We start from the raw sequence: 24,062 nt of genomic DNA on the forward strand, positions 1-24,062 counted from the left end.
ACCATAGAGAAGGAAGCACGGATCATCACAGTGATGTTCCAAAGCCCTAAAACCAACAACCGCTAAGATCCAAACAGTTTCCACTCAACTAGCATCCACCCAATCTGATGACGACATCATACAGAGGAAGACCTAGGAGAAGCTTGTGAATGCACCTCTGTTAGGAACAAACATCATGGAAGATTTGACTGCTTCACAGCGGCAAAGCACCTACAAAAGGAGCACTGTTGAGAGTCAAGGGTGTATGTTTTTGTGAGTGGGTGTATGTGTGTAAAACCTTTCCCTAATTAGAAAGGGTGGGGGAGATTAAGATGTGTGTGTATGTGTGTGTGTGTGTGTGTGTGTGTGTGAATAAGTAGACCACTTGTGTGTACGGTTTGTGATGATGGTAATAGTGGGGTAGAAAGTGTGTGTGTGACTAAGCACAACGATTCTTGTAAAAAATATTGAATTGGCAGCATTTAGAACGCCACCTCCTTGCGCACACACACACACACACACACACACACACACACACACACACACACACACACACACACACACACACACACACACACACACACACACACACACAAAATCACAGACCTGATTAACATTATAGACTGATCATATAGTCAGTCTTCTTCAAAATACTAGCACATGTAAGAAAAAATACATAAAAAGCTTTAATTAAACATGTAATTTTAATACAGTTTTAAGCAGTTGGTCACTTGGATTATAGTGACACACACACACATGCAAGTTCACACACCCACGTATCTCCACTGATTACACTCAGCGAATGGAATAAGGTGCTGTGAAAAGAGGGCCACCCTGACATAATTTGACTTAACCCGCGAGAGGTCTCGCAATCTGGCAACACGTGCTGCTGTCTGATGAGGGCCGCCGTGTGAAACCGACCCGGCAGAAATCGACTAAGGCAGTCATTTAGACAGCCTGGAATTGGGGTCGAGAACCTCTGCCTGGGCATAATTCAAGTCCCCCATTCACTTCAGCACAAAGGACTGATAGGGTGGGGGCGGGCGGGGGTCCTGAAATGGCAGATTTATAAAAAAGGAAATGGATCCTGGAGCTGATGGTTTGCATTCAAGAGCTCTTTCTTTCCTTTATTCTGCCGAGAGCAGCACCCCTCATTTCTGAAATCTGAAGATGGGGAGAAAAGCAAAAATAGCATCTTAGGAAGCGAGGAGACGCTGCTCTGTATTCCCTCCTCTATGCATTTCCTTTCTTTCCGCACAACAAAGACGTGCGTCACATATGAGCGTGAGAGGACAAGTGCTGGAGCTAAAGATGTTCAGAATGAGACTGATTAAAACATAGACGGCAGAATAGAAAGAGCGTTGAAGAGGGGCGGGGTCATCTTCAGCTATACCAATACACAATCCACGGTTCCACATTACAGAGATCTAACGCCAGTCTTCTACTTCATGAGTGAAAGCGCAGGAAATCCAGGCTCCGATTTCTTAGTTGGGGCTTCTGCTGGCGCCTGGTGTGGCGTTTCATTCAGGAAACTCTAAAAATAGCAGGTCATTGTATACAGAGACTGTCTGATAATTATGCTTCCTCTAGTGAGACCTTGTCAATTCACCATCACAGAATATGGACCTTTCATACAAAACATACAACAACATACATACAGGTCGATGACAACAATTCTTTCATCGTAAAGAAGACACATACTGGAAAACTATCATGGGCCCTTTTTAGATTTTGTGACATGAATTTTTTTTAAACTAATTTAAACTTTAATTCTTTGGAAGACTTTGCTGAAATCCTGATTACGTCCTGATATGAATCCATAAACTGAGTCCTATCACATATGTCTTCTGCACCACAATACACCTGTGGCATGCAAGCCAAACCAGACAATAGGCGCCGTCAAATAACCAGCGTCTCAAAAATACAAGTCACACTATGTCTGTCAGTGCCATGTAGTGACTTATGTGTTCACTAAATACTTTTATACTTGAGTACCAACGTAACAAATTAGTATTAACTGTAATAATAATAATAATAAACTCAACAGTAGGGGTCAACTTTCAAAAACACCTTTGGATGAGCTCACCCATTCTGTCCTTTAGGTCGATTTGGGGTGTCATGTCTGCGTTGTCCGTCATCATAATCATAAAAATAAATATAAATGAGCACGACTACAAGCTTGTCTGTCATCTCTAGTTTCTCAATCATGTCATCTCACTGCAGGGAAACACACACACACACACACACACACACACACACACACACACACACACACACACACTAAGAGAGAGACAAATACCCAGGATCCGTGTCGCTATGACAACTCTGCCGAGCTGAGGCCCCTGCGGCGGGATATCAAATAGGATTCCTCAGCTTGTTATTTTCTCTAATGGCCGTTCTCCCTTTCCTCTATTTTTCAGAGCGTGCTGGTCATTATTCTGGCACAGAGATCTGCCTTAAAACTTTACGTGGGTGGCTGGCAAAAGGCAAACAGACTGCATAGGCACTAGCTATATAATATACCTCACCTTTTGCATTACACACCTTAGACATATGCAGCAATTAAGATCAGACGCACCACCAAAGAATCATTCCTATTCTGGAGTATCTGTGTACTTAACACGTCTACGCCTCAAATGTTGTCTTCGTGCTCAATGGCAAATCTATCACAGGAACACACCGCTTGGGCTTTTTAAATGCATCTCCAAGTGACTAATACTGTATCACGAATTTGGCGTTTGGAAACTCTTCTGTAAGGGAGAAAAACTGAAAATTTACTCATTAACTGCTATTTCTCGATGTGTGTTTGTCATTCACCGTGTGAAGTGAATCACTATCGTAAAAGTCAAAACACTTAAGGCTCATTTATGGGCTGTGAAGCAGGTAGATTACTCCAGCTTTTTTTAGTTCATTCGTGACACAAAAGCACTCAATGTTTGAGGAGTGCTCCAGGAATCTCTCCTTGCCTCTCTGTCTCTCCCTTAGTGTGTGTGTGTGTGTGTGTGTGTGTGTGTGTGAGGAAACACTGTGAATCCTCTAATCAAGACACATGGAATTGCAATCAGTGTCTGGAGAGAGATTGGTAATTAAGTCTAGGCCACTTCTGGGCTACAGCGGAACACAGACACACACGCACGCACGCATGCCCCCCACCCCACCCCCATACACACACATACAGGCAGTTGTGCAGCCACATCCATGTCCACTTCAGTCATTCTCCCAATTGAGGGAGAATACAGGAAATATAAATGAATATGAAATAACAATTATCATTAGGAGCTCGGCATATCCTTTGTGACTCTTGACCCGACACACACACACACACAATTTCCCATCAAAAGGACTTAACTATCATTCTCTTTCACAAAACACTGACCTCAAAACAATGTTGCACTAGAGGCACATAGCGGGTTTCATTGTCCTCGCTATACAAATGCTAACAATCAGGCTTGTATTCACAGCTCTCAGCCAGTGTGCGTGTGTGTGTGTGTATGTGTGTGTCCAGGCCCCATTGTACTTGTAACTGCAGGCCACTTGGCTCTTCCATAGTTCATTAAGACCAACAGGGGTTGTTTCTGTAGTTGCAAGAGAGCGAGGGAGAATATTCCAAGCTAAGAGAGAACGTGATAGAGTTGGCAGTGCAAATGTTAGCAGTAATAAAATGCTAATCCTATGCAAAATGTCTCTGGTGGTTCATTTAATCTGAGTGCCGTTTGCAAAAATAAATGAAGAAGAAGCTTGCAAATACTGAAAAGAGTGATGCAGTTCTATATTTAAAAGTCAAAATGAGTCATCAAAAGGTATTACTTGTTTTTCATAGTGTTGATTTTACCCCCACACTTGGTTGATCAAGAAGAAACATGCTTTTTTTTATTGAATGATGGTTAAATAAATTCAGGCTCAATTTCCAATCCTCCACTGGGCTCTGTGAGAAAAGGAATCCCAGACTCCACACACATTTATAAAATTCTGACTTTAAAGCAGGATTTCACGGGTTAAGGGTGGAATCTTGCACGTCCAAGAATTTCTATGCGAGCACGAAACACAAGGACCAAGAAATGGAGCCGTTAGTCTCGTTACACCACTTTCTCATGTGTTCAACAAACCATGTCTACGGACAGTGAGCACTATTCCAGGGTGTTGCTTGATGAAAAAGTGGAATATTATTCATCTGATTTTCATCTTCACACCTTCTTTTTACTGTATTCCCTGGCTCCCGCAGCATTTCTTTCATTCATTTTCATTATTGATCAAGCTGAATGCACATCAAAATGTTTGTTAAAAGACCAAATCGAATAATATCCAACAATGTACAACACAATTGCGCTCGCATATCGGGCTGTCTAGGCTAAATGGCATATGGTACTTGTCAATATTTGGCTTTTGCAGGTTCATAAATAGAGCTAGTTATTCTTCCATCAAAAACACACACACACACACACACACAAACATCCTAGACAAACACACGCACTTTTGAATGCAGACTGGAGTATGATTGAACAATGTAATTAGCTGTAATTAGCACTCATTAAAATAGTAAAAGATCCCCCTGTCATGTCAGGATGCAGGTGTGTGTCTGATGAAGTCTAACACACGCATATTCCAACACACAAACCTCAGTGACATGAACAGCTGTGGCCTTGATACCTTTATACCTAATAAGTGTTGACGGCATGCGTATTTCTGTATCAAATCACCGCAAAATGATTGTTGTCCACCGCTTACACAACCTCCACTTTCTCCACCTATGAAAGGACACACACTCTGCAATCAATAACTATGTACACACAGTGCACACGTCTCTCTTTAGTTAATGGCCCATTTCATGAAACGCTGTCGCCATGAAAGTCCCAATTGATCTTTATTGATCTTTGTCCAACTCGATCTGGATTGTTTAGGATTAGATGCCACAGCACAATGGACCAAACACCTGATATTAGGTGTGGATACAGTTTACATTCATAGACGATACATACACGTCCTGCTTTCATTTGTATGCCTCCAGAATTTGCTTCGATTGATTGCAATACGAAGCTCTATAAATTTAACAACCACAAAAATGGCTGAATGTGTGTGTGCGTGTGTGTGCGTGTGTGTATGAAGCAAAGTGGAGTAGAAAAATTTCTATCAGGGTAGATGACATTGTTTTACAATTAAGATGGGGTCTATGGTTCTCTCTCTCTCTCTCTCTCGCTCTCTCTCTCTCTCTCTATCTCTCTCTGTCTCTCTAGCTCTCTCTCTTTTTCTCTCTGAAAAACTGCTGCAATTCAGCGATCACCATGGCGATTGCTGCTCAAGTGTATCACAGTAGTGCTTGAAATAAAGCCATAGGAATAGGCCAACACGCACGCACGCACGCACGCACGCACACACGCACGCACGCACGCACGCACGCACGCACGCACGCACACACGCACACACAAACACACAGAGGTTGGCAGGTTGTTGACAATGTTCAGTGAAGGGATGCCAGCATGGCTTTTGCTTGCCCCCACCCTACCCCCACACCCCCTCACCCGCTCCTGTCTCGCTATTCCCTTTTTAGGTCTCAAGACTCATCATGGCTTCAACACAACAAGCAAATTGGATTAAAAGACACTAGAGTAAGCAAGCCAAGTGCACTTCAACCACGACAGAGATCAAATATGCAACAGGAAGGGGAATGCAAAGACCGCAGGCTCGTGAAGGAAACACAGGAGATGCTTTTTAATTAGTAAAGCCAATTCAATTTAGATTAAAGAAGCAATGCCTATGGAAATCGCAGGGGGCAGAAATGTCAACTCTTACTGCGTCAGGAGGGCAGTAACAGTGAGAACTAGAAAAATGCCTCAAGGAAAAAAGTCTTGCTGAGAAACTGCTCGAGCACAATACATTTGTCACCTGTAAGTGATGTAGTGGCCACCGCAGTGCCTTATTTCATCTTTGTGATCTCCACTGTTGAGCGGAATCCTTAAAATGTTGTTTCGATGATTCCCGTGACAACCACAGATGACTTATGTTTGCTGCGGACATCGCCCTATGGTAGATATTAAGGAAGAATGGAACCCAATCTGCAGTATCTGCACCAAACAAGACAGCAGCCTCCTGAGGAAGTAAAGCCTGAATACAACAACCGCTTTCTTTTCGTGGAAAGCGACAGGGTCAGAATGCTACCATGGATTTGATTGGCAGGCGCTCTGATTGGTCTAAAACCCTTGGATATGCCATTTCCTTCTAACGGGCTGACGGACAGGTTCGGAGGTTTTTGAAGCTAATCCATACAGCTGGGTTAAACAACAAAGGGAAAGGTGTATTAAAATGCAGAAAAACAATGCAAGCTCGCACGGGAACCACAACCAATTACACAAGAAAACAGTGTACCCCTCCCCCCATACACCCGCAAGCAGATGAAAACGTGTTGCTCAGAGGACTGGCTGCCTTACAGGTATGATAAACACCATTCATGTATCGCGGCTTAGTGTTTGTGTCTGAATTTCCTTGCATGCGTGTGTGTGTTTATTAGCAAGTACATACTGTTCCCCAGCTTGTGTTTTGTCAGAAACAAGAGAAGCAGGGATGAAACCTTAACACTGTTCTAGTTATTCATAACTACTAAGCAGAGAGTATTGTTCTTTATGATACAAATCTAAATATATCTTGCAGCTTTTAAGCTCTCTGCCTGGTGACGTGCGTTTAAGTGAGTGCTATTCACCGAACCGTAGCTGCGCGTCCTTAGTTCACGATTGGTCATTGTTTAGTTTTTACGAGAGTTGCTAATGGGATCAAATGTGTCACCTTTTCTTTTGTTGGTCTAATTGCTTGGTTACCATCCAACATCAGGTCACCTTGTTCTTCAGTTTACTGCACATTAACACAGGTACTGGAGGCTCGGAGATAGATGGGGAGAGATTGCATGTTAGAACTTTTGAGTCTCAGATTATGTCAATGAACATAATCAGACTACAATCTACTGTAAATCTATTTACCCAGGCATATGATCGATCCATTTGGTCATAGTCAGTGTAAGTCATTTCTCTGGCATACTTTCCCACCTATACTGATTGAGCAATGATTCGCTGCGGGTATTGTGGCAATACTCAGTATTGGAGCATAGTCTGAAATTGTGGATCACGTGGTTAAGTAACATATTGGAGCACACCTACTCACCCTAGAGCTTTCTCCAAGCGACCGCCCAATGATCCAACCACCTCTCCGAGAGTACAGCAAGCCTGGCCTAGAAAATCCTGCAGACATAGAAAAGAGCCTTATAAACAATGTCAATGTCATTACTAGCTGTCCTGCATATTCTACAACACACCTCTAAAAATCTGAACAAAAACTCAGATTGTTTTTGCTGAATATTCAGATTGATCCTTCTTTTCCAGGACACTCTCACTCACTCACTCACACACTCACACACTCACTCACACACACACTCACTCACTCACTCACTCACTCACTCCTTGCATGGGAAGTTGCTTAGCTCAACAATAAGTAATGACCAGCAGCACATTTAAGGACCAATCGACGCAAAACTACAATAAAACACACGGCAGAGACGCTGCGATTCAATCAGGGCCTTTCACCAGAGGGCAGCATGGTCCGAATATTAGAGTATTTATTACTGGCTAGTGTCTCGAATATATGATTGGAACACCTCCAAGCGGCACCAACATAATGGATTCTCTTTGCTCCACTGATTAGCTCGACCATCTGTTACTCAGTCTGCCTCTATCTGTCCATATTTATGTCTACATATCTGCCTGTCTAACAGCCTGTCTGTCTCATCGCTGTTACGTCGTGCCACACATCACACAAATTGACATGGCATAATTTGTTTTGCAGTCATAATGATGACAGAAATAGCTGAGATAAAATGATGTTTATGATATTTTCCCCCCCCATCTATGCCATCCTTTGCTTCGCAATTCTGTCTAATCTCCTAGCAACTGCGGCTTTTGCCAGCATGAGGTCCATCACGGAGCTAATGGGTAAGTAAGCAACAACTGGCCAAAAAAAGAAATAGGAACAGTTGTGTGTAGCCAGTTAAGTCTTACATATTTCAGTTGTGTATACGTAGTTTAAATTTGATTGGTTTCAAATTGGGCCATTTGTGGCCATTGGACCACTCTCTGTCCACAGATACATCGCAGATAATATGAAGCAGTCTTACGATGTACAATCGGAAAAGTCTGTTATTTCATCATGACAATATCCTTCAATATTACACATAATTTGAGTTGTTTTCACTCTGTGACATTTGCAGTGCATTGCAAAAAGATGAATACCTTGAGAAATTGCCTCAAATCTATAGGTGGGGTGTGTGTTTCATCTGTCTCTAGCTTTCTCTCTATATTCCACACTCGTCAGCCGGTCCCCAGGTGTGTAGCCTCCAGCTCCCATGTAAAAACACCATCTAATGGATTGGCTCTTTGGCTTCCCCCCTTTAGGGCTGCACTGAAGCTGGAGAGATAGTACGGCTGCCTCTGAGTCAACACGCCTGCCTCTTCTTGTATGAGATTATTGATTTCAAGAAAGTGTGGCGCGTGTGTGCGTGTGTGTGTGTGTGTGTGGTGGGGGGGTGTATGGGGGGTGGAGAGAGAGAAGTGGTGAGAAAGTGAGAGAGCAAGGGTACGGCAATGAAATGAAAAAGAGAGAGAGGCAGCCATGGCGACAGAAAGCCATAGAGGAAAGAAATAGAATAAGGACAACACAGCAGATGTGTGCTTCCTCCAGAGAGGCGACGAAGGCGAGTAAAATAAGGAGAGAAAGACCCTGAAGGGAAGAATGAGTAGGATTAATCTCTCCTTTGAGAATTCTCACTGTAATAAACCATTTTCCCCACATTTTATGATACAGCCTTCCAGCATTGTAAGCAGTCAAACTCATAAACTCCACCTGACGCCTCCATGGACCCATGATGCCACATATCTTATTAAAACACATTTATGGCTTTTCATATATATATTGTAGATATTGTACAGAAGTCATGTGTCAATGTCCTGTCTTGGCCAATGTTATTGCACTAAACTGTACAAATTGTCACTCCTATTTATTGCCCCATGAAGGTCAATAAAGCTGCATTGTGTTGTAACGCATTGTATGGATATTCGGAGCAGCACAGTGGTAGTACTGCCTCTCTATTATAAAGCTTAAAAAAACTTTCAAAGACTAATGGGAACCCAAGGCCTGAGCCTGAGCAAGAGCAAATCTCACTAAGTGTTTGGATTGATTTCCTGCCTTCCAGGAAGTCAGTTCATTTCAGCACAGTGTGAAAATCAGCTTGCAAAGTCTAAAGACTTGCTTAGATAATATAGGTAATCCATCACAGAGAAATTAATTAAGTCAGATTGAATTTTTGGCTCAAAATTAGATTATCGATGTGTGGTAATGCAGTAGTGAGCAGGGGCTATTTTGAGACCTTTCTGATTGCTGGATGTGCCTGAGAGCTGAGCGTCAGCTTTGTAACAGCAACGCTTTAAGTCAAGTGCCACCTGTCCTTTCCATTATCATTTTTGTGTGAAGTGAACAAATGTAAATGACAACAATTTGTTCTATATTCTATATTAATCAATTAATTAATTTTTGACATTTGGATTTACTTTCAACGACTTGTGAATCCAACGCTATTATGCAGATGAAAACTCGGCACTTAAGGGCTCCAAGAACAGCGTACTTAAAAATATCACTACACCCTTCAAGAGAGCTCTCAACATAATGAGCAAAGCATTTCCTGGTTCTCTTTCCTTCCTTAGGTGTGTGTAACAGAATTCCTGGAGAGAGGATGACAGGTGAAGGTAAGTCTATGTAATGTGGGCAGACCGGTTGAGCTGGAACGAGGGGCCAAACAGTGATAAGAGCCGAGGGGTGGAGTGTGTTGCCTTGAGGCAGTGCGAGTGTCACGGTCTGCAGCTCTGCTCGGTGACGGACAGAGACTGGGAAGCCAAGTGACAGACCGTAGTCACAAACACACACTTGCACGCATATTCTTTAGCAGTTGTGCCAAGTCTCTTACTGGTAGCTGTCTAAAACCACTGCATGGAGAGAGGAAGCGACACCTGACTGCACACAGCCACATTTGACATATGAAAGTGATATTTTGGTGCTTACTGATCCTCAAAGCACAGTTCTTTCCCCCATTCCACATTCTTCCATTGTTTTGTTGTGGAGACCTCTTTGAACTGGATACCCACAATCCCAGTCAAGGGATTCAGGGGTGCACACACAACATCAGACAGGCTCTGTTGCTGGTGTTGTTGCTGGCGACCTGGTTTCCAGGTGGAAAAGGGTTTGTGTGTGCAGGATAACAGATCAGATCAGGTCCAAATGGACAAAACTGACCTGAATGTCAACTTGTCGAAATGTGACCATGGAAACCTCCAACTTTCATTGCCTGTTTGGATTCCCATGCTCCCATGATGCAATTGGCAGGACGTGGCCACTATTGCGCACTGGCAAATCTATCACATTGTTGTTTCTAATTACAGTCGTGCTAATCACAGCTATCAATAGAAAAGTGGTGGCTGAGAGGTAAGGACAAATCACAGCTTATTTCATACTGTATGCTTAATGAACAAATTGCTTTCAAGGCAACGTGCTATTACAGCAGATGATAAATATACTCATTTGAATGGCCAGATAACAGTTTATGTGCCAGAAATGAGGCTAATGGAGGGGATATCAAGAACAGCAATCATGGTCATCGAAGCGCAATGAAGTGAGCAGAGGCAGGAAATGGATGCAAAGGAACATAAACACAATCAACACACATCAAGTTTCACCACTCACATGTTTTGACAGATTGGCACTCTTTGAATCCACATCATACCTGTAGAAGACAGGAAAGAAAGAGGATGAATAGATGCAAATGAAACAACAGGTACTAATTCGACTTACACCTTAACACGTATGATTATATATATACAGTATATGAGTGTTAGAGCACTGCTGAATCTTAAAGGGTGTTTGTGCACGTGTGAGGTTAACACAAAAGCAGGAACTGTTGTGGAAGTAAAAGAATGTGTGTGTGCAGCCAAACCCAAATCGTCGTCGTGCGTTTCTTAAAGTGCATGTAAGATTTTTCACACTTTCTATCCCACGATTCCACTTCCAGCTCTCTGACATGACATTCGTGTAAAAAGCGATTGAGCCAGAAATGGACACTCCAGAGTAGCGGATAGTAGTGAAGAGGGGAGCAATTTGACATCCATCCATTCCCCCGGCGAGGTCATTTCACCCACCGCTAAAAATGGATTGCCATTTCACGGGCAACATTTTGGGTCTCCGGAATGAGAGGCAATTTACTTACTTTAGAGGAATGCTGGGTGAGGAGAGTGTGTGTGTGTGTTAGCTTTCAAGTCTTTCTCAATAGACGTAGAAGCACATGATTGCGTATTGGGCTGCGGCAGGACAGACTGAGTGTACACTGATGAAAGAAGCAACAGCACTTTTTTTTAACCACATCTCATGAACTTTTAGTTTGTTACCGACAAAAGAATCACACAGAAACTATATTCCCTGATTCAACTTCTTTCCTGGAGGCAAGATCTTGATCCTCACATCACCAGTGTGGACTGACTCTGACCCTTTCACCTCATGCATGACACAAGAGAAGATAACCTCTAACTTTTCAATCCTGATCAATCAATCACAGATATGTCGATATCCTCATCGATTATGGCTGTTGGAGGAATATGTGAAATGAAACTGCAGTGCTGTAAATATTTTGTAAAAATAGTTAAACTTTAACACTTTAACACCATTTTTTTTAACCAAACAAATGAGCTGCCACAGAAACACATTTGTGAATCTTGCCTCACTTTTACGCTTGTATGGAATTTATAGGCAAACACAGAGAGGCGCACACACCCACACACACGACAGAAAAGTTTTGCGTAACTGCACTGGGAAATCTGTAAGAATTAAGTACAAAGGTGGACTTTGACACTTGCGCTGATGAAATGATTGATGGCACAAATTTAAAGCTAATTACAGTTCTTTCCTTTTATAACACACATCCCCAACCCGGTGAGAGAAAATGAATAATTAACCTAGGGAAAATGTTTTTTTTTTCATAAAATACATGTAATTCTACAGCGTTTATATTGGTCCTTCCCTCTTTAACATATATTACATACATATTGTATCATTACCCTCCCTCATTATGAATGTTGCTAATTCCTGACTCAGCTCCTGTCATTTGCCTCCCCCCCCCCCAACTGTTAACCCGGAGAAGTGTTGACCTCACAAAAACCTTCAGATCACATCCGGCGATATGAAAAGGTTCAGAGGAATAAAGACATTATATGATTCCCCATATGAATTATATATTATAGCAAGCAGCGTAGTTTGGGTGAATGCTTCTCTTTCCTCAAGGGGGAATCCGTCCACTGGTCTACCCATCATTCTTGAAACCCCAGTTGTCATGGTTACCATCATGAATCCAATCAAGCCTCAAACACACAGACATAGTAAAGCAATGCACTACAAATCAAACATGCTATAAAAGTGGGCATGATACCACTTGAACCCTCTGATGCCAGATGAGTATATGAGTATCTATTGTGATGGTCCAGCCAGCTGAAGCTGAAGCAGTATAACATTTATGCACACATGGGCGCACACACACACACACACACACACACACTCACACACACACACACACACACAATGATTGTGCAGGGCAACTGACAGCAGCAGACAGCAGGAAAATTTATCCAAACCCAACGTGATCTGACCTGAAATGGACCTGTGGAGAGCTGGACCCAGTTTGAAAAGGATCTAAAGGTAACAGGACCCGATTCAAAATGTGGTCACAGAGAATTCGCCCCAACAGAGAGAGAACGCCAATACTGGAGGCAACTTTGAAGCACCACCGATTGACAAGCAGGGGTTAAAAAAAAGAAGCAATACTATAAGCTGGTTTTGTCTAGTAGTATAGGACGGCACACAGTAGGGATATCTTGGCAATATTGATCATTTGGACACTGAAACACTATAATCGTAAGAAGATATAGGAGAATCAGGCTGGCAAGAGTGGAATCAGAGATGTATTGATTCTTGTTCAATATAATACTGCTCCACACACACACCCACGCATCAGCTACACACCCCAACTCTTCACCACAGAGTTTAACTTTCAGACCGCAGTTGAGTTGTCACTGTGGCTCTCCTGGCTCATAGACTGTAACATAATTAGCCTGCATGTAATAAAATAAATCCACGCAAATCCTTCCTCCCCCCTCCTGCTGTAATTCAATCGGAAATGCAATCCGACCGCAGATTGAGACAGAGAATGCGCTCGCCCCCAGGCAGCGGCTTCATAAATCTCTATGCAAACCTTCATAGATGAAATCTTGGTTGTTGGTCTGCCTTCTACTCACAAGACGATATTAAACAAAAGAACATGTATTATTAAAGGGGACGTGTGTTATTTACCTCATTATTATGAAATATAGTAGTAAATGTAAGGTTTGTGACAATAGAAATGCATCCAGCAAGACAAACTGAAAGTTTTCCAAATTGTCATTGAAATCTGTCCGTCACTCTTTATGATATCCAGCTGTCAAACAGACAGGCGGTGGCAATAAATATGAGTCATACTGGCTGTACTTACAAATCAAATCTGAGATTCTGTCGCTCTTCGAAGAAGTAGTCCAAAATGAATTTCCGCACAAAATCGGGGTTTAATGTGTTGTCAATCACCTCCGTCCTCCCAAACTGCAGACAGACAGGTGAGAACAAATCAAGAGATATTAATGCAATGAGTTATGTAGGTATCATTTGATATTGCCTGAGGTCAAACCAGAAGAAGTGATTTTCGTACAAATGTGTTTTTTGACATGTAGATTTTGTAGAATGTGTTAGTTTTTCCATCAAAGACACAGGAGGAAGATTGAAGATGGTAATGAATGCACAGCAGTGTAAGTGGCCAGTCAGGTGGTGGTGGTGGTTGGGGGGGGGGGTTCACATGGAGACCTTGCTTGTAAGGGTTCAAGCAAGGTCTCCATGTGGTATTTAACTTATCATTTTAATAATGCATGCAGATGATGCTTATTCACAACTATGAATAACGCAGAATGATTGGGGCTGCAAGATTTGCCCCCACATTTGCATTCGTGAATATTCATTCTTTTTGGAACACGCCGCTGATTGCGCCGCAGTCACATGTTGTGTGCGCACATGCTGACAATCAAGTATACGCTGGCCGTACACACACACACACACACGGGTTTACTATCATCATGAGTAGATGGAAGCTGGAATGGGTAATGCGTGCATCGTTCTCACCTCTCTCCACTCCTTGTTGCCCATGCCTTGTGTGTAGAGAACGCAAACTGTAGAGAACAGAGACGCAGAACATTAACACAGAAAATAATGCTGCTTTATAAATCCATTAAAAATGTACTTGTTAACACATTTCCTGTTATTTATCAATGAGCTGAACAAACCTGTCTTTTCTTAACTTTGTCTCAGACAAAATTAGCAATTCAAAGACATAACTGTGTACTCCAAACATCCAAACAGACTTGTAACATTTACGTCCTTCAAATTTGATTATTTAATGCCTTGCAGACACATTCTGGATTGCTTAATTCATTCCTTCCTTTGTTCGGTTTGGATTTTGGGAAATCTGATCGTGATGTCCAGATATGGACTCATAGGACTCAAAGCGCAAAGGGGGAAACCCAAATGTTCAAACAGTGCAGAACTCCATTTGAGCACCCGATCTGTCAATTCGGACTCGTTTGGATAATTAATTGAGCTTGAAATTTGATCCAACTTTGATCAAGTAGTTGGTGCCAAATCAGGGTTACCTATATACACATTAATATAGTAGTAGTAGTAGTAGTAGTATAGTAAATATAACAGAATTGTGCTCAGGTTCTACTTTATGCCTGCCAAAACATATAATTTATTATTATTCACAAGATGAAGTAGCTGTTATCCAAGATGGACCAATTACTTTTAAGGGAACATGTTTCTATATTATTCATGCCACTAATGGCAAACTAAGCACTGTACATCTACGGTTTTCATTGAAATGCCAAGACAGCCAGGGTGCCCATTAGTTTGAGTCATTCTGATATAATTTACAGAGATGGCTTAAACATTTATCTCACAAAGAACAAAGTAAACAACTACAAACCAGTCAAAATGCGTCAGTAATCATCAGGACACCAGTAATACGGCCCCATTTCATAAAATAGCAATAACAACACATCAAAGCATCTGATAGTTTTATTCATGAAGCTGAAACAATAATATTTCTCCTCCGATGGTGAAAAACATCATTTCAGGGCATTATTTCCTCAGACAAGACATATCTGGAAAAGGCAAAATTACTTTGCTCACACTTAATTTGTGAAGGCCTTTGATGTTTTGGGGGGGAGGAGTGACGTCAAAATCAGCCTGCACACACATGCGTTTTCCTCGGTCCCGGCAGACAGGTGATGTTTGTGGGAGGACAGCTAGATTCCAACAGGTAATAGAAAGCTGAATTCTTCATGCTCTTGCAGCCCGTTTAATGAATACTTCAAATCTTTCTCCACTTGTGCCTGAATGCCTCGGATTCTTTTTGGATCATTGACTCTTGCCTTTTCTCTACCCATTTCGCCACTAGATGACAGTTTTTGGATAATTCTGGTGTCAGATTTGTATCGCTCCTCGCTCTTTGTCATCCCATTTTTCTGTCATGTTGAGCTTGTTCGTATCAGCAGACTGGAAGTCACAAAGCTCAGCATAACTACGAGTGCTAAAATGTTTGTGTGTGTGTAAACCCTGTTTCCTCCTCCGTCTCCTCCTCATTAGCATCATGTTAATCACTGTCATCCTCGTAATCATGCTCATCACGGTCATCATCATCGTCACCTTGAGTCATTTTCATTCCGTGCTGAATGCGTGAAACATGCCATTTGGGAAAGGAAGTGTCTGTGTGTATTTGTGTGCAATCATCATCAAATATAACAAGGCACTATGAATATGGTATTGGAACCCGTACAATCAAACATACACACTGATATCAAATACAGATTTCACGTCCTTCAATACGCATCCTGTTAAGATAGGCTGTAAATCACTAATCTCAGCTGTGGCGTGCTGCAGTTCATAACTTGTCAACATAGCGGTCACACATGTCACAGTACGGCATAGTGTGATCAGCTGATGCATGACACACACACATACGGAACACCAGTGTGTGTCCGTTACATTAAGTGTGTGTGTTTTCACTCAGTCGTGGAGGAACGACAGCGACCCTGATGCCACCGCCAAGCGAGACAGGGGTGCCCCGAAGAGCATACAGAGAAGGGCATCGCTGACAGGGAGACCAGTGGGGGTAGATGGTGTATTTATGTCAACAAAGCACAGTGTGAAGATGTGGAAGTTTCACTCCTTAGATCTAGAAATACTTTAAACTCAAATTTAATCATATCATCATATTCCAACGAGGACGTTTTTTATTTGACGCCTTCATTCTGTCTTCATTCATTCTGAACACACTGTGATTTACGCCTGAACTCGCTGCTCTGCCTTTTTACTGTATTATTATAGAGATTTCAAATGTTGGGAGAAATGAATTGCCTCCAATCATGAGAATCTATAGGGAAAAGGTTTTCCTGCTGGTCAAATTGCATTAGTCAGACCTGCCACGAGCCGAGCTCACACATTTACTGCGCACACACACGCGCACACACACACACACACACACACACACACACACACACACACACACACACACACACACACACACACACACACACACACACACACACACACACACACACACACACACACACACACACACACGGAGTGACTCACGACCCAATATGGCACAAAAGGAGAAAAGCTTCCTTCAACCTGTACTTATTCTTGCTCTCCACTTTTACATACTTTCCTCCCTTTATTCTTTACATTTCTTCTTTTTCAGATCTTTATGTACTTATTTATTCCCCATTTCATACTTCTTCCACTTGTTCCACCAGATGGTAGGAATGGTTGAAAGGAAGGTAATGAGGGGGTCATTACCTCTAGCACCTACTAACCCTTCTTTCTGTCTCCTCCACTTCTCCAATACCATTTTGGTGCTGCTGCTGTTTTGTTTGCATGCAGTATTTTCAGACCCAATCCTATATATTTGATATTCTGCCTTAAGGTGCCTTTTGCTTTTTTTAACATCCATTTCATCTTTGGCAAATCTTTGGAGTGACTTCAAACTCATTTAGAACTTCAGTCTTCAAAGCATATGAATCAATATAAATTGTGCTTCGGCAAATTTCAAGTTAAATGTCAACCCTGCAGAGTGAAGTGAGTAAAGGACAGAGTTGGGTGATCTTACTTGGGTCTGATTTGGAGAAGGTGTCCCTGTCCAGCAGGTTTCTGTTGAGAGACAAACAGAAAAGGACAGAATCAGAGACACGGAGCAACATTCATCATCCAAATGTGGGCGTGACTGCATTCACACATATTTAGCACACAAGCACAGACAGTCATCCATCAGCCTTAAAATGGCCCGTTACCACCGTGCTCTGTTTACTGTGTCCCTGTGAAACATTCCTCCAAGGTGTGAAACATGCAAAGGACTGAAATATCTGTGGTATGATTCAATAAGCTCTTAAAAGCTCATAAAAGATAGGTCCTCTGCAAAGAAAACAAGTCCTTGAAAGGAGGCTAAATGTCTCAAAATGTCAGGATTCTCACATCACTAGTAAAGGCCAGTAGAGCAGCTTAGAGAGCAGCTTTTAGGCTGGCAAACATTATTCAAAGACAACATTGTAAGCCTCGTCCGCACGTCACAGTGGAAACAGACAGGTGGACAAACACCATACATACTCCATGAGCACACAGACAGGTAGGCAGGGACATGCGCTCCATCTTTAGACACTAACTGCCCGTTGATCCAGTCTCCCGTCCATTTATGGAAACTCCGGCCAAGAGGAAAACCCAAACTCCTGTCCACACCACACAATATACAATATTTATACTGTTTACAACAATAACAGTGCGAGTGTAGACAGCACTGGGATTCGAGCGGGCCCTCCATGCGCCACAGCCACGGCTCAGTGCCTACAAAGGAGCGGCACATTTCAAACGAATCCCCCAGAACAGTAGGAGCCAAGACAAAACAAGCTTTGCACTCAGACAGCATCAATAAACTTACCCACAAAACAAAACAAAAAGAATATTTTTGTGTTATCCAACAAAGCATGCTGGGATTTTGCTTCTCATTCCAAATTCTGGAACCAGGACAGATTCTTTTATAGTTTCTCATTTCACACTTGAAGAAACACAGGTGACTGATATCTTTGGGTTCGTGCAAAGACAAAAGTTAATAAAAATAGTTGTGACTTTATGTTCTTTAAAGGCTGCGAGAAAGTAATCGGTCCCTGATATGGGAATGAGGAGATGGATGGCGACGGGGAAGGCAGGTGATGGGAAGAGGAGAGGAGAGGAGAGGAGAGTATTTAAGTCTCCAAATGTGTGAGCGAGTGTGTCTACTGTGTTATCTCTTCTGGGTGTTTCTGGTTTCCGCCCAGTGCCTCCCACAGCAACACAAACACTATGTTCACACGCCCACTATAATCAAATGTCTGTGTGGATGGAATTATTAACATTCTGTTGTTTCCTCTGCTTACACCAGGTGAGGAAATGCATGCACATGGTCATATCAAATCAGGCCCTGAAAACATTTCACCAATAGGAAAGACAAGACAACAGAAATCCTCTCCTGTACAAATGTATCCTCAAAAACTCCCCCTGGGCAATCAGAATGAAACAGGACCTCTCGGGATAAAAGAAGAACAGTTATCTTGAATTGTCTATTGTCTAAATATTTCAAATCATGCGTCTGCAGGCTGGGAGTTCCCCCACTGTGGGTCAGAGACAGAAGCCGCAAAAACACACTTTGTCCCTTAGAGAGAAAACTTAAGGCTCCGAAATCCATGAGTGGCTGCTGCTCAAAGCACACATCACACATGGTGGCACTCCAAATGGGCTCCTGGGCTCCCCCTGCACGTGTCATCTGCGCTTGTGTGTGTGTGTGTGAGAGAGAGAATGGGACACGCTTCAGGATTTCCACTTCAGAGGATAATGTGAATGAGTCATAGGTCTCTCTCTTTCACTTTTCCTCTCCGTCCTTCCATCCGGAGGCAGACAGCATGAAGCTAAAAGCTGTCATCCGAGTCACAGCGAGGTCTGCACGAATACAGATACCCGACTCAAATTGTTTTCATGAAAACCACATAATCCCAGGCAGGTAATACATCAAAAATCAAAGTCTTTTTTGTCAGACTTCTAGTATTAGAATGTGCCTCGAAAACGGAAAAAGAATGGTTTATACATCAACCATTTAGTGGTACAAGTCAATATGATGACCAAGCAGTAATGGAATCCTGTTACAAGTGATACATTAAACTACTGACAAGGCTCTGGAAAATCAATTTCTTGATTGGATTTCCCATAAGCATAAAGCTTAGGTACGTTTAGATGCTGCTTCTTTCCATCTCTATCTCTCATCTTCACCCACTAACGGGCTTTGTCCTTTCTCTTTCCAAATTCCTTGTGCATCCATATTCACCCACACAAAAACTCCACTCCATTTTTCCATCATTCCTCTCACTCTTTATCGGTTAATAGGTGTAATTGAGGCCCACTCCAAATAATGAAACTTGCGTAAATCCCTAAGTAACACAGTCAACCTTAAGTGGGTTAATTACATTTTTAGGAAATCCAATCAGCGGCACATTTTGAGCACCATGTCACTGTGTAAATACACACGGCAACTTGCGCATCTCATTCGCACATCAGATGGCAGCGTGGTGATTGAAGGAGAGGCGGCCGGGCAGATGCTGCCATTAAGGAAACACAGCACATGTAAACACTAAAGGGGCATATGTTCAAACATATGACACGCACACGCACACGCACGCACACGCACACGCACACGCACACGCACACGCACACACACACACACACACACACACACACACACACACACACACACACACACACACACACACACACACTACGTATTCAGGACCCTCGGCTCTCTATGAGGGTAAAACGTTGCATGTAAGTGGGACATTAATGGAGGGGTGAGTGTCTCTTGACATTACCTACTCTGACACTGGGATGGTGGTGCTACTTTGTAGGGCTTTAATGTGTCTCAAGGGTAATTTTCTCCCCTTTAAAATACCCTTTGTCATTGAAATTTGAAGATATACAAACACCCAATGATAAACAGCTCATCTCACCTTCATTTAGCTCGTGTTATACAGACGTTCTGGATGTCTTTTTGCAAATGAAGGGCTGAGCAACATGGCACATTTCTTTGATTCATGCATTCCAGATGGGGATGCGGCACCATTTCGAATGTCTTCACTGATTTTGCACACGTAGCTCACAAAAACAGAGCCAATCTCAGATCTGATCCACTCCAAGTATTCAGGCCGCGTTTGTAGCAGACGTCCTTCACCCCGGAGGAAATCGATACTGGTACAGTCCCCCCCCCCCCCCCCCCCCCCCCCCACCCAGGCCATGACTTTGATGCGTCCCCTTTGACAGCTGTCAATCAAAGTGACAGCGAGCGCAATCTGACACCAGATGGCCAGGAAACACACACATACACACACAGCACTGGCGCCCATCTACTTCCCCTCCACTCCTCTCTCTCCCTGTGAGAGCGTAAATAAGAGGGAAAAGAATGCAAATATGACAAAAAGGGACACAAATGGAGACCTTCCTCATTAAAGGAAGGCAGGATGAGAAACAAGTGGACAGACACGGTGAGAGGGTGAGGCAGCACCCTGAGGTGATATGACAACTCCCTAATTATGTGAAATGTCTGGCACAGTTTCAATCGGAGGTCAGGAAGGGGATTCTCTCTCTCTCTCTCTCTCTCTCTCTCTCTCTCTCTCTCTCTCTCTCTCTCTCGCCCCATACGCACACGGAGCCGCCGACCTGTTTGCTCACACAGGAGAGCCGCGCAGTAACAGCGGTATGGGAATGGTTACTATAGCAACTGCTGACATCCAATTGGGGCCACTTGACTGACTTGACTGACAGTTGCTCTGCGTGTGCATGTGTGTGTGTGTGTGTGTGTGTGTGTTTTTGTGTGTGTGTGTGTATGTGTGTGTGTGTGTGTGTGTGTGTGCGTGTGTGTGTGGCGTGTGTGAGCTGTATCTAGTTCAGTGAGATGGTGTATTCTCCACAGAGCCTTTATTCAGGTCACGGTCAATGTAAGACAGAGTCAATGCAGACACAAAAGAGACAGAAGAAGGAAAGGAAAGAACAAGAGAACGCACAGGGGCTGTCATGGAGGACCCCCCACCCTCCTGCTCCCTGAGGAGATGAGAAGGTGAGGGAGAAGGAGGAGATGTTAAAGGAGGGGAGGAGAAGGGAGGGAAGGATTGACGAGGATCCATTCCACACATCACAACAATCTCGCACTCTTCTATCACTCTCCTCTGTCTTGACACTAAACGCTCTTGTTCTCTTCTGCAGCAAAAGCTGCAATAGTTTAAACACACACACACGTACTTATTTGTGCTTCATTGCATTCATTAGTTATATATCAACTGAACAAACAGGGTAAAGAACGCACGCACGCACGCACGCACGCACGCACGCACGCACGCACGCACGCAAACACACACACACACACACACACACACACACACACACACACACACACACACACACACACACACACACACACACACACACACACACACACACACACACACACACACACACACACACTACTTACATAACACAGGGTGACAAACATGGAGACTATTTCAGCAGTGGTGACTAATCTGAAATTAGAGTCCATACGTGACTGTAGACACCAGCAAGGAAGAGTGAGCAACACCGTGATGGAGAGGCGTTTCTCCAATATGGACCCACGTATTCATGTAAATATCACCAGGCGATACACGGGAAAGTGCTCAATTTGCGCAATTGCTCAATTTAGTCCATCAGAAATAACCTGATTACAAGCAACAACAGCTTTTGCCTGAAAAGCAGTAAACTGATATTGCACATTTCTCTCATTCCTGAGCAGGCTTGCCACAGTTTTATCTGATTTACCAAGTGGTTCCCAAGGTGGGGGGCGCGGCACTCAAGGGGGGCGCAGAGCTATTGCAGGGGGGGGCACAGCGCAGGATCCCTCCCATCAGACCGACCAGCCGCTCCGTATTGTTTTATATTGTGTCCAAAATGAAATCCTGTATCTACATTTAAATGAGGTTCTTAGTCGTTCTGCCTTTCATATGCTTCTTGGAAACAATATATACCACTGCAGACCTGATCAGCAGTGTGTGTGTGTGTGTGTTTGCCATGCTTAGTAACAGATCAGGAATATTCTAAGAAACACGGCACAACAACCGGACTTGCTCAGAGATTCTCCACAGGTCACCGAGCACAACGCTACAGGTATCTTACTCCTTTCACATCTTCATCCATTTTCCCCTACTCTCTCTCTCTTTCTCACGTTTCATTATTCTCTCCGACACTCCACACCATCCGACGTGTATGAAGCTTAACCCTCTACAATCACACACACACACACACATCAGCAGCTCGTATTCTTGCTCTGCTTCTCTAAGAGGTCTGCCCTAATTCTTCCTGACAAGGGCTGGGAGAGCACATCTCTCTCCACACACACACACACACACACACACACGTCACTTACATCACTCAAATGCAGCCACAAACCTGCGCTACTGACATTTTACCTTAATTGCTTGTGTCACCACAATCTCTGCAGTTCAGTCCAGCTCACCTAGTTTCAGCTGTCAAAGACATTTTACAGGCTTACGCATCCACATAACTGCTCAATCCAGGCAAATGTCAAACATTTCAGTTGTCTTACATTTTGGAATATGTTGGGAAGCCTCCGGAATCTCTATATGACGGATATGAAAACATCAGCAGAAGAGGCGAGAAATGGACATTTAGTTATGAACGTGTTTGTTTTGATGACATCACTCGGAGGCACCCGAGGTAGCAGCAGGGCAAGAGGAGGAGTGAGGGAGAAAGCGAGGAATGAGGAGCAGGGGGGGGGAACTCTGCCCTCTCTCTCTCCCTCTTCCTCACTTCATCTATCACTCTACCTTCTGCCCTTTCTCTTTTACATGTGCACTGAGGACTTCATGCAATGTGATCTCACAAACGAGAGAGAGAGAGAGAGAGAGAGAGAGAGAGAGAGAGAGAGAGAGAGAGAGAGAGAGAGAGAGAGAGAGAGAGAGAGAGAGAGAGAGAGAGAGAGAGAGAGAGACAGCATCCCTGGAGGAATTTGAACAGCCTCTGTGCTATGTGACCAGGATGAAGATGACTTCATTAGGCTCTCTCTCTCTCTCTCTCTCTCTCTCTCTCTCTCTCTCGTTCTCTCGCTCTCTCTCTCTCTGGCTGTAAATAGGGCTGTGAGTGTGATTTATGTCAAGCAACCCTACTTGTCAAATTGTCTCGGGTCTTAAACTGTGTAGCAATGACAATCTGTCTATGTGTTTGGAGACCACTTCCTTTCTTTCGTGCAACTCCAGAGGAAGAATCATAAACCGATCGATCACGTTTGCGTCCGGACAATGGCAATAAGAAAACAATCAAAGTCAAGCAGTGTTGGCAGTTTATTGTTTTGCTTTATTGTGCTTTCATTTTGCCCAGGAGGCAAATCTACACCAACGTGAAAACAAAATGTCATTGTATTTTGAGAGAGCGTGTGTGTGGGGGTGTGTCGAAAGTGGAAAATGTCATCAGCTGTCTGCGTGTGCCTGTATGCATTATGCACATCCATGCCTGCGTGTATGTTTGTGTCTGTGTGTGTGGGTGTGTGTGTAACTGTATCTCTGCATGTGTGGGTCCTCCCATCTACACTCCTTCAGTTTAATTGCTCCTTGGAGCTTTCTACTGTAAGTCTTTATAGTCACTGATGAATGAGGAGCTATCAGGGGGCTTTCTCTCGCTGACGGCTCGCTGAGCACAGCTTTTAACACCCGTTTAACCCTGAGGTCCAAAGATGCTCCTTTCTTTTCCAGAGATGCATTTCAACAAAGTCCACAAAGCACAGCTGTACAAACTGAAAATGTCTTGTGTAAATACTACAATTC

General features: G+C 43.3%; 1 protein-coding gene across 4 annotated transcripts in view; it reads right to left on the bottom strand.

Annotated features, from left to right (window-relative positions):
- Window positions 1-24,062, bottom strand: part of LOC143002217 (copine-8) — a 56,735-nt gene that overhangs the window by 24,173 nt on the left and 8,500 nt on the right. For 3 of the 4 annotated variants that reach the window (XM_076152214.1, XM_076152222.1, XM_076152230.1), the window contains exons 2-6: window positions 17,294-17,334; window positions 14,248-14,294; window positions 13,574-13,677; window positions 10,747-10,786; window positions 7,126-7,202 (exon numbers count right to left, since the gene is read on the bottom strand). In XM_076152214.1, coding sequence (XP_076008329.1) covers window positions 7,126-7,202; window positions 10,747-10,786; window positions 13,574-13,677; window positions 14,248-14,294; window positions 17,294-17,334 — 309 coding nt within the window. Of the gene's footprint in view, window positions 1-1,046; window positions 1,144-7,125; window positions 7,203-10,746; window positions 10,787-13,573; window positions 13,678-14,247; window positions 14,295-17,293; window positions 17,335-24,062 lie in introns of those variants that run through there. The other variant, XM_076152241.1, reaches the window with a different exon arrangement.

This window comes from Genypterus blacodes, unplaced genomic scaffold (assembly GCF_046128005.1).
Source record: "Genypterus blacodes isolate CSIRO-AG114 ecotype Tasmania unplaced genomic scaffold, CSIRO-AGI_Gbla_v1 ptg000007l_1, whole genome shotgun sequence".
Classification (NCBI taxonomy): domain Eukaryota; kingdom Metazoa; phylum Chordata; class Actinopteri; order Ophidiiformes; family Ophidiidae; genus Genypterus; species Genypterus blacodes.